General features: G+C 43.0%; 1 protein-coding gene across 5 annotated transcripts in view; it reads right to left on the bottom strand.

Annotated features, from left to right (window-relative positions):
• Nucleotides 1-7,382: 7,382 nt before the first annotated feature.
• Nucleotides 7,383-11,560, bottom strand: part of ESRP2 (epithelial splicing regulatory protein 2) — a 66,813-nt gene continuing 62,635 nt past the window's right edge. For 3 of the 5 annotated variants that reach the window (XM_019535679.1, XM_019535678.1, XM_019535677.1), the window contains 2 exons: nucleotides 7,776-8,878; nucleotides 7,383-7,669 (listed from right to left, as the gene is read on the bottom strand). In XM_019535679.1, coding sequence (XP_019391224.1) covers nucleotides 8,720-8,878 — 159 coding nt within the window. In that variant the 3' untranslated portion in view covers nucleotides 7,383-7,669; nucleotides 7,776-8,719. Of the gene's footprint in view, nucleotides 7,670-7,775; nucleotides 8,879-11,560 lie in introns of those variants that run through there. The other 2 variants (XM_019535683.1, XM_019535682.1) reach the window with 1 other exon arrangement.

Here is an 11,560-nt window from a genome sequence, read left to right as displayed (position 1 = left end):
GTCACTGCTGGTGGTGCTCGGGGGAACAGGGACTCCCCCAATGCCTACTGGTCCCTCTGACTAGTTTGTAACAGGCCACTAGATCCCCCCTCAGCCTTCTCTTGTGGAGGCTGAACAGGTTCAGGTCCTGTAGCTTGTCCTCGTAGGGCCTGCCCTGCTGCCCCCTGATCATGCGAATGACCTCCTCTGGACCCTCTCCATGTTGTCCACATCTCTCCTGAAGTGCGGCACCCAGAACTGGACGCAGTACTCCAACGGCAGCCTGACCAGTGTCACATAGAAGGGGGGATCACCTCCTTGGACCTGCTTGAGATTCATCTGTGGATGCAATGCAAAGTATGGTTGGCCTTCCTGACCACTTCCCCACACTGTCGGCCCATGTACATCTTGGCATCAATAATGACTCTAAGATCCTTTTCTGCCTCTGCACTGACGAGAAGGGAGTTCCCCAACCCATAGGTATGCTGCTGGTTCTTCCTCCCCAGGTGAAGTACCTTGCACTCTGCTCTTTTCCAAGCCCTCTGCCCCTGCTCTCTCTTTCTCTCTGGCCCCTCTCCCTGGGCCAGCTGAGGCCTCCTTACTCCCCCTTAGTTCCTTCCACAAACCCCCTGATGCTTCCCGGCTTTACAGCTGTGTGCTGGCTGCTCTGCCAGCCCTGAGGCTGCAAACTAACAGCTGTACTTGGTGTGAGCTAGAGTCACTCTTTCAGCAGCCTGCTCAAGAGCTCCTTCCTTATTGTGGAAAAATGAAGATTTTCTCCTTTTAAGGAGAAACAAGTGGGAAACAGAAGGTTTCCCTTTCAAGGAGCTGCTTGGGATCAGGGAAGCAGGAGAAGGAGAGCAGCTCCCATAGTTCCTTGCAGGTAAGTCTGAGGGCGGGGCGGGGGGGCAGAAATCGAGGCCCCCACAGTGAGGGAAAGAGGGAGCTGGGTAAGGCAGGGCTGAGACTGGGGCTGCTGCCCAGACAGGGGGAGCTCTTATTTTCTATGATAAAAAAAACAAAATCAAACACTAAAATATATAGGTATTTAGAATTTATTTAATTATAATGATTGAGGCACTGGTAGACTTCCAAATTGCTTTGAAATTGTAAATATGTTAAAAAAAATTGTGTTCAACTGATACATACAGACAGTGGTGTTTCATTTTAATTATGGAAAAACACATTTTGGAGTTTTTAACCAGATAATTTGGGATTTTTTTTTTTAAATCAAAGAACTTCCATTTTTAAGTCGACTGCCTGCCGCCCCCTGGCATACCTCAAGCCCAGCCCCCTCAGTCAGGTGTCGCAGCCTGAGCTGTTTCTAGAGACTTCACTGCTCTTAGTGACAGGCATGCTAAGCGCCCTGCCACAGGTCAAAAGGCTGAAAGTGTGCATCACGAATGTAAATGGCAAATGCAGCATGAGGACACTATCCCCAAATCAGGCATCATAAGTTTAGAGTTAAGATTTTCCTGAACTCCAAACTTCCTTTATTCTCTCCTCTCGTGATGCCACGCAATAACAGTAAGGCATGTATTTGTGAAGCCCTGTTAGCAAATGTGGCCCGAACTTAAAATGATTTTTAAAGACAAGCTGGACATTTGAAGACAAAGTTTTTTCATTCCTTACCTCACAGCAGCTGTCTTTAATCTTTCCCTTGTAGTAAAACAATTTGCTTTCTACATCTCATGTGCTGTGACGATAAAACATATTATTGTAGAAAAAAAACTGTCCCTTGTTTGTGTGAGGTATGCAGATGTGTGAGGGTACTGTGAACATATTATAATGATTACTTGTAAATCTGTGGAGTGCTAGGCCATCATAACATTAGGAGAGTTTCAGAGCAGTCAAAGGCTTTATGCCACCTCAGACCTGTACAACTGTCACTTGCCACTGAAGGGCCTGGCAAGCAGGGGCATGGACAGGAGCCAGGACTCTGGGGTGAGAGATGAGGAGGCACATAGCTCAGAGGTGGAGAAACCAACATGGGGGCTGTGACTTGGGAGGAGGAAAAAAAACTCTTGGAAAAAAAAAAAGAACTGAACTGAACCAGATGAAAGGAGAAGTAAGGAGAAAGGAGTAAAAAACAACAGAATAAAAATAAATAAATGAAGGACCAAAATAATGCACATTTCACTGAACTAGAATTGGAGCAGGGTGGAGTTGGGTTAGTACTCACACCAGGGCAGAGCTGAGACTCAGCAGGCTTGTTGCATGCTGAGACCTAGCAGTATGGAGGTAGTAGGACTGATTGCTGCTGCTGTTTGCATGGAGGTACTAGAGCACACAGAAAACTGAATGGGATAAGCTTCACCCAGGTGCTCAGAGCAAGCAGCGAATTGAGGAGCTAAACCTGGATGCTCAGAGTGGTAAAGATCACGCCCCTGGGGATGGGAAGAGGAGACAGGTTGTGGCCAGCACCAGCTCCTGGGCAGTAGTGTTAGGGAGGGTTGAAAGTTACCCACAGAGCAGAGAAATGGGAAGGGCTGAAAATGCTGCATCCTGAGATACTGGAAGAATGAAAGTAAAGTGTTTTATCTCCCTGGAGGATTCAAACAATACTTGTTCCTAGGACAACCTGGGTAAAATGGTTCAAAGATAAACCTCTCTCTGAGTGGCATAGCTTTAAAACATTTAGAGCGGGGGGGGGCAAAATGTGGCCCAGGGGCCAGATGCAGCCCTCCAGACCATTCTATCCAGCTTGCGAGACCCCTAAAAAATTTAGAAAATTCATATTTATCTGCCCCAGCTGCCTGTCATGTGGCCCTCCATGGCTTGCCAAAACCCAGTAAGCAGCCCTCTGCTCAAAATAATTGCCCACCCCTGATTTAGAGGATACTTAGCCTGGGCAAACTCCCTTTAAGAGGCAAATGCTCCCATTTTAAGTGCCTTGATGATGGTTTAAAGGTAACTTAACACCACCCTCAGTGACCAAGGGCCATGGAAAATCTAATGCAGTGGTTCCCAACCTTTTTTATACTGTAGACCAGCAAACATATTTAAATTTAATTTACATGTAATTTTTATGTGGGGGGTGCTGGGGGGACCCAGCTGGGACTGCCCGGGAAGAAGAGGTTCCACTGCCTTCTGTAGGAGCAAACAGTGGTGCTGCCTCCCTAACCTCTGCCCTAGGCAATTCCCTGCCTGCATCCCCATGCTCCCAGCCATGGGCAGGGCTACAGGCCCCAGTACTTGCTGTGTGGGCAGAGTCTTGCTGGGCATGGCCACGGTGGTGGGAGCAGGATGGGGCACACAGAGCTTGATGCCTCCCTCCCAGGGCTGCCCCACCACCCAGCTTTAACCCTGCAGCCTGGTGGTTGGGAACCTCTGATCTAATGCACTTATTCTACACTACCAGCTTGTGATGCCTGCAGTTCTGAGCACTGCCCTGGCTCCCCTCCCTCATGAAACCTTGAACCAAGGACCACACTGTTTCAACATTCAATTGCAAAGAGCAAACATGGATGTCAGAGAAAGGAGAAATGTTTAGGCCTTACCTCAAGTTCTTCACTTTGCAGGAATGAGGGGATGGGAGCAGCTAATGCCAGCTCAACATCTGTACAGTCAGCGTCAGGAAGTGAATGGCAGATAGGCACTGCCAGCAGGGGTTGCATGGGGTGGGTATAGCTGAGCAGGGCTCAAGCACCTTCCTGCGTTTTCCTGGGGCTTACCTCCCTGTCCCTGCTGCCTGGGCTCATGCCTATGCTACAGGGAGCGGCACTGTCTCACAGGGAAGGGCATTGCAAGGAGTCACCGCCAGGCCGCAGGGGTGCCCTCACAGCATTGCTCCCAAGCAAATCCAATAAGTTGCAGGGGTCAGGTGGATGTGCAGCTGGTGAGCAGTGCGGAAGCAAGCAAAGCAGGAACCATATCTCCAAGATGAAGTGGCCAGAATTACCTGTGCTTGCTCTGAGCTTCAGCAGAGGAAGCCCGAGTGCAAGGACAGCGCAGTACCCCAGTGCAGCCTGTCAGGTGCCAGCTACAACTGCAGCCTGTGATGCCACCCTGCATCCTGTGCAGCTGCTTGCCTGGCACCAGCGGCACAAGGCAGGGAGATGTGGTCCCTCTATTGCCAGCAGCCCTGCAGCACTGGATCCCAGGCATCTCTGCACCTGTAGCCCTCACTGATACAAGGTTGCATCAGAACCTGTGAGCTGTGCTCAGACAAAAGAGCCTGCTGGGAAGATAGAAGTTGCTGCCTGTTTGCAGCTCCAGGGGACTGTTATACCAGGGAGGTCAGAAAGACCTGTCAAGCATGAGACCTTCCCTTTGAGTCATAAAAAAACAAGTTTCAGCCAGTGGATGAGCAACGGAAGGAAAGCAAGGAAGTGTCACCTTCCCATTGCTCTGGGAGCAAAGACATCTTGCTGCATAGCTGGCACTAGTGGGGCACACCCTCTGCCAGGGCTGTGGTTGGGCTGCCTCTCACACAATTGGGTACAGAGAAGACAAATAGTACAAGGGAAGGGCCTGTGTGAGAGAAGAAGACAAACAGATTAATGCTAAGGAACAGCATTAACCCTTAGGAACCATGGACACATGCAGAAGTAGTTGGCTTCTGGAAATCAAACTCAGCCTGAAGATATTCAAAAAAGGGAGGCAATTAGAAACAACCATCTAGGCAGCTCATCCTACCATGCTAGCCTGGACTGTCCATTCATCAGCTTCTGCATGTCTCAGCATTGTTCTTTAGGCCTGGAACAACTGTCTAGCATTTAGTCAGAAGACTTACGGCTCTGATACCAAAACAAAAACAACCCTCTCCCCTCCACACACTCCTTTAGTTAAGCTTGTAGGTATATATGTTCACCCATTTCAGATAATGTTTATTAAGTTCCCTGCTCATGATGTACTATTTTTTAAACAGCTGGATAAATTTAGGTGAGACTAGAAAGTGTCTTCTAATCTCTACCCCTGCAGGGAACTAAGTGTAAATGTACATATGTCATTTATTGTTATCCACAGAATCCTATAGCCTTAATACAAAACAAATAATTTCACACAACTTTTTTGCAAAGGTGATATTTTGGCAGGCATTAAAAACAGTTGACACCCTCTTTTTTTTCCAATAGGGAAAAACCTAGAGCCTGAATTTTTCAAGTGCAGCTTGTTTCAGCCAGATTCCAGTGGCTTAGGTTTTTAAAGGGAAAACACCTTTGATGACTGACAACAGGAATCTCATTTCATATTCTTTAATCAGAGATTATCATTTCAAAATGTCAGGGAGTTACACAAAGCAAATGGTTTGTTACTAGCTTACAGATTGTGCGGTTTGGAGCTCATTGCCTTCAATGAGAATTTTCAAAGCCACCAAGGAGTTAACAGGCTATTTTTGAAGAAAGGTAGATAGCTACCTTACTCATGCCATGGCAGCTCAGATTTCTCAACCTGTTAAGGGAGGAGTGGAATAGTGTACAAACAACAATGGAAGTTGCTGTAAAGAGACTGGAAGCTTAAGTAGATTAAGCACTAGGTTCAGCTAACATTCAGCCTAGGTTTTATAAAAGCCTGTTAAGGGAAAAATAAGCTGTTTTAACTGATTGCAAAGCTGATGACACGGCAGATTCTTGCCAGCTGGAGCGTGGCAGGATGCAGAAAAAAAATGAACTGGCTAACTTTCTTCTACAGAAGATCTAAAACTACATGCCTGTTTCATAAGCTCCACACTGCTCAAGCTGTGGGACACCTCTCTCTCAGGTAAGTGCCATGACTGCTAGGCTACAGGATCATGCTCATGCTTGGTCTCTGGCCCAATTAATATTCATGTTGTTCATGTTCGGTGGAAGAGCTTGAAACAGGAGGGAATGAATACATCTCATCCTGGAATACCATATGGCCAGACATTAGATGTCAGTTTGAATCCCATCAAGCAGAGGAAGATACTAAACTTGGCCTCCCACATGCTAGGGGAATTGCTTTAACCAGTGCGCCATTTGATAGGTAGGAATGACACACTCTCCTTCAGCCATATTTTGTGCCCGGCCTAAGCTGCTAGATACACTCGGAAAACACAAACCAAACTGGGCCCTGAAGGCAAGATAGGTGGAGGTAGAGAATGGGACACACCTAGTTACTGGAACCTGCAGGGCCTGAGGTGCTCAGCTCAGTACTGTAAAGACTGAGGAACTTTCAGGCATGCCTAGAAATGGAACATAATTGCCACACATCTAAATCTTGGCCCAAGCCAAAGCGCAAGCTTCAAAGCACATGTTGATCAGACCAGGGGAAAGGAGAACATCCTTCCTATACAGTCACATTTTTCCATTTAAAAACCAGGGTCCCCAGTACAAGTACCTAGGCTGATTACAGCCATGATAGCAAGGAGTGAGGATAGGGGAACTTGCAAAAAGGTAGGTCCCATGCCAGCTGTGTATGGGAAAGTAAAAAAAAAAACAAAAAAAACCCACAGTAAATATTGCATATTTCTGTTTATAAACTAGATCAAAAGACCCTTTTACAAACAAACCTAGTATCACTTTCCCCATTTTGCACATAAGTAATCAGGGCAAATTGCTTTACCTATTTCACCTCAGTCGCGTAATGTAGGTCAAAAAGAGTGGCAATAGGACCTCAGTTCTCTATCCTATATAATGAATTAAACATATTTTTTATGCTTCTTTTATAGTTATAGAATCCCAGCCAAAGCCCAGACAACCCTGTTCTAGTACAGAAGAATCGGAAAGTTACCAGTTTAGCTTCCTCATGCAGACACATACACAATATAAAGGAAAAAATAACATGTACTAATCTATAGTTTCTACAAGTTGCTCATATAGCTATGTAATTGTTTTTTCCTACAAAATCCACACGTGCTTCTGTTCTTCTCCAATTTAATCCATATTCAAATCAAGTTACACAAAAGTATTCATAGAATTTGGGAGTTGATGGACTTTACAGCTTGACATTTAATAAGAGGCAGAACATTGCATCTCCTACCAAGGCAGCAGAAGCTTTGTGAAACTCCAATTCTAGCAGGTATACATTAAATTCTTTGGCACTGCAGTGCTGGTGTATATATCCTGTGGGTCAGTAATTAGTTTCATAGTTTCACAGCCCCATCTTTTCTGTCCCTATCTTTTTAGAAACACTTTATGAAGGCTAACTTGCACCTGCTGTTCTTCTGCAGACTCCCGGGCTCATTTTGTCACACTCCTGAACAATCCATCTGGGCAAGCGCAAGCCATGTTCTACCCCAGTTGTCACCATTAATGGCTATGACTAGCTATTTAAAATGAAATAGATGAGCTTACTTTTTGTACAGGTGACACTTTTAAAGTATTTTCTACCAATCAGTTAAAAATTCTATATGTGAAAGTCACACCATCAACACTGAAGTCAAGGGACTAAGTGGAATGGATGTTACTAGATGAGGTATGAGTACATTTAATAAGCCAACACCCATTGTAAGCATCTCTTTTATTTGTTGTAATATAAAGAAGCATACATCATTCAGTTCTTTTAAGTACAACTCAAATTGTACACTAACAAAAAAAATCAATATACACAGACATCCATGAGTCTGTCACAAAAGGACTCATTACATTTTTGCTCTGCTGGTATTGCACTTTGAATAGTTTTTAAGTAAGGCACAGTAAAAATAAAGTCATTTAGTGCTTCTACAGCAGATGTCTTTTTAAACACATATGCTACATGACATGAAAGTAGCTCTTCTAGCTTATATATATATCTATAGATATATACATATATCTATATATAGATATCTATCTATCTATCTGTAGATAGATAGATAGATAGATATCTATCTATCTATACACACACATACACACACACACACACACACACACACACGAAAAAAAACAAAAGGCATGCACTAGAAGGCTTACATTTCAACATTTCCTGTTGCTTCATAATATACAAATAAAGTAGGTTAAAGATGTAAACAAATTGCATGCACATAAACTAGAGCAAAATCTTTAATACAGTATTTGAAAGCTATTATGCTTAAATAAAAAAATATAACTTAGTACTCAGTATTTATGTGCCATTTTTGTCCTGTAGAAACTAAAACTTGGGGGTGGGGGTTGCCTTACATATTGGCAGCATGCATATTGGTAAGAAAGACAGATATGGCTTTTGCAATACACAACACAATGTAGGGAAGCTTCTCCTATTCCATTTGAGTGCAGCATCCTGGGTATTCTCCAGTTGAGGAAAAGAACAACAAAAAATCCAATAGGATTTAACACTCTGAACTGGAAAAAAAATGGAAGTTTCAGCAGCCCTTTCTGGAGACAAACTCTACCAAAACCAGACACTTTGCTGAATGTAAATTCTTAAAAACTAAACACACAAAGCCTGAACTAATCCAAGCTTTACTTTCCACTTCACATACTAGAGAACATTAGGTCTCCATCTTTCTTTCCCCTTCTTTCTTCCCCCCATAATGTGTCTGTGATAGCTGAAGTGCTGTTGGATTGTCCAAGTAGTTAACTGAGTGAAAGTTTTGGGAAACATTCATTCTTGAAACTAAGCTTCCATCTTTCTTAAATCAATTAATTTTGGTTTGCTTTTGTCTGTCTGCTTGTTATTGGTTTCTCTCTTTGGCAAAGAACAGACCATTTTTCAAATTAAGTACAGGGATAAGTACAGCTCCACACCCCAACACACGAGGTGGAAAAGGCACATTTCCTTCTGTATAGGTGGAATGGGAAGACTTCTTTAATAAAAGGAACAGTATTTAGTATGACTTCTCCCTCCCTCCCACAGAGTGTTTTAATTAAACCAGATAAAGTTCTACATAGCGACTTCCCAGGAGCCGTCCGTTTTTCTCAGCCACTGCTTTTTTAGCAAGGTCCAGGCTTGGAAAAGTCACCAATGCTTCCCCACTGGGCCGGCCGCTAAAGTTGTAAAGCACAAGGATGGAATCTGTGTGGAGCTGCAGGAATAAGAACACAAGAGAAAGAGAAAAAGAAATACTGTTAAACTCAGAGGCTTTGTCTCTAGTACTTGTGCTGTCTTGCTGGTTTATCCCATTCCTTTGTCAAACTATGTTTCTACTGACCTAGAAGTTTATAAAGAACAACTTCATTCTGGATCTTTTTTCTGGCTACAAACAGCCAAACATTGTAGAATACTGAACAGCATGGCTTTTAGGTTATCTTGGGAAGCAGAAGGATCACAAGTTATGCTGGTGTGCCAGGCAGAAAGATTTAATACGCCTCCATAGGAACAGTCCAATAGAAGAGCACCGCATATGACTCAGAATGACGGTTAGCAAGATGATAAGAATTTAAATGTTAATAAAAAGGGCAGGCCGAACCAAGCCTGCAGTGAAGAATTTTTGTCCTACCTGGCTTGCTTGCCAGAACAGGAAGACGAAGACTAACCAAGATAGCATGAATACTAACAGAAAAGGTAGAAAGGGACATCAGAAACTCATGGAAGGACAGAACAGCTTAAGGAGTGGCATGAGAATTAACAGAACTCAGATAGATAAGAAAAAATATTTGCCAAAAAATAAGACAGTTAGATTTGCTAGGATACTTTAATAGAGATTTTCTTGATTCAGTTTAAAATGTTAATGGGGGGAAGGAAAGGAGAGGGATTGAGGAAATTAAAATGCTCCGTGATTGAACTTCAGTCAGTTGGGGTAATGTGTCCTTGTGTATTCTCAAAGATTTACATTTTATAAAATGTATTTCTTTTTGTTATTAACTAGTCTGCAGACATGCTATGGTTTCTCTGTGACATCTCAGGCATCTCTCACAAGAGCCTTGAAAAGTAAATTTAGTAGTCATGTGTATTTGAGTATAAGAAATCTGACCCAGGTTTAAAAATCAAAACTTGAAGAAACAAGAGAACAGGGTACAAGATACCTGTTTACTAAAAACCTCAGATGTGTCACTTCAGAGCCAGAGAGCACACACAAACATCTGCTAAGGTGGAAGACCAAACTCAGTTTTTTTAAATTTGGTAATGCAGAGATGAAGCTTAACATTTTGCTTTGTTGAGTCTGATTTAAAATGTGAATTGCATGGCTCAGGAAAACAGCCACAAACATATACTCCTGGTCTAATGCAAAGAATTTTGGTTACCACCAGCATTAGTTTGTGACCAACTTTATATTAAAACACAGAAAGCCAGTACATGTCTGAACTTTAAATCACCCAAATGCTTGGCAGGACATGAAAGCACTCAAGCTATAAGCAACAGTATGTTGGAAACTTAAAATATTTGTCAGGAAAGTTACCACAGAAACCATTACACTTATTCACTGATACATTTCCTTTCCAGAAAGGAGGTGAATTAGAAAAGAAGCATGCAGAAAAATCTTCACAGACTTCATACAAAAATTCCTGAAAGAAGCCCAAGTTAGGGTTAAAAATAGTCCTTGTAGGTTCCACATTACCAATGTGCTCAAAAAGAAAGAAGTGATTGCTTTGTGTAGGGCTTCAACTGGAGAAAATGTCGTAAGTGCAGGTGTCATGCTACAGGCCCAAACATAAGTCACAGAATACAATGGATATGGTTAGATTCCTAAGCGCAGGAGGCATTTAAAAGTATTCATAACCATTTGCATGTGAAGTCAGTGTCTTAGGATGTCAAAATGAAATGTTAGAAATAAATCATTTTTGGTTTGTTTGGTTTTTTTTAATGAAATGGGGATAGCTGAAAATTCATTAAAAAAACATTTAGAAGGTCAGTGAAGGTAGAACTGCACATTTGTTTAAATCTCTTTGGTCTAATTTGTTTGCATTCCCAACTTTAGACACATTAAGTAAACATTAATTTTGAACATTACAGATGATTTAGAGGATGGGAATGATATTCTCACTCATTCTGGAAAATATAAGTTTCTTTGGATTGTTTGCAACAAGATACTATGGTACTGAAGCTGCATGGTTTTCATGATGAGCTACTCCACCAGTACTCCAAGATCTTACTTCTGATTTGTGGCAAGATATACTCCCCAAGTCAGTTTTCCAGATATTTTGACTAATACACAGAGGAGGGTGAATAAACTCAAAGGTCACAGAAATCAGTGATCTACCTAGAATGATCTGGTGGTTCTTTTTAAAAGTAGATTGAACAGTCCATATCATATTTATTCTGGACCAGTTATGATAGATTCAATGCCCTTATGGCGTAAATTAAAAATAAATGCAGTGCCTTTACTGAAATGGATATAAAGGAATGCTGCTTTATTTTAACCCTCATTTCACTCAACTTTATGCAACTGGTTTTCAAATTCTGACATTTTACACATAGGGGCTGTGTCCAGATGTGTGTGGATGTTTGGTTTCCCAGAGACAAGTAGCAGGGATGCACCTTGTGCTGCCACTATTTGTCCCCAGGGAACGCCTGTGCCACGTGCACTTTGGCATGCAGCAAGTTGCCCTGGGTGTGCTGGCCCCAGCAGCCTTATCTGGGGCCCTGGGGGCCTCTTGGGGCTGCAACCACAACGATTCTGCAGTGCCAAGCCTGGCAGGCAGAGGAGTGACGCTTTGGGTGGCCCAGCTCTGCTTTTCAGTAGTGCATGTTGGCTGAGTGTGTGTTGCTTCAGGATTCCCCCCCCACCCCCATGTTTTTTTTTGACCCTGGATATCCAGGGTCCAAA

Source organism: Crocodylus porosus, unplaced genomic scaffold (genome assembly GCF_001723895.1).
Source record: "Crocodylus porosus isolate Cpor-Errol unplaced genomic scaffold, CroPor_comp1, whole genome shotgun sequence".
NCBI classification, from domain to species: Eukaryota; Metazoa; Chordata; order Crocodylia; family Crocodylidae; genus Crocodylus; species Crocodylus porosus.
The sequence above is the reverse complement of the archived record's forward strand: the minus strand, read 5'-3'. Positions and strand labels throughout refer to the sequence as shown.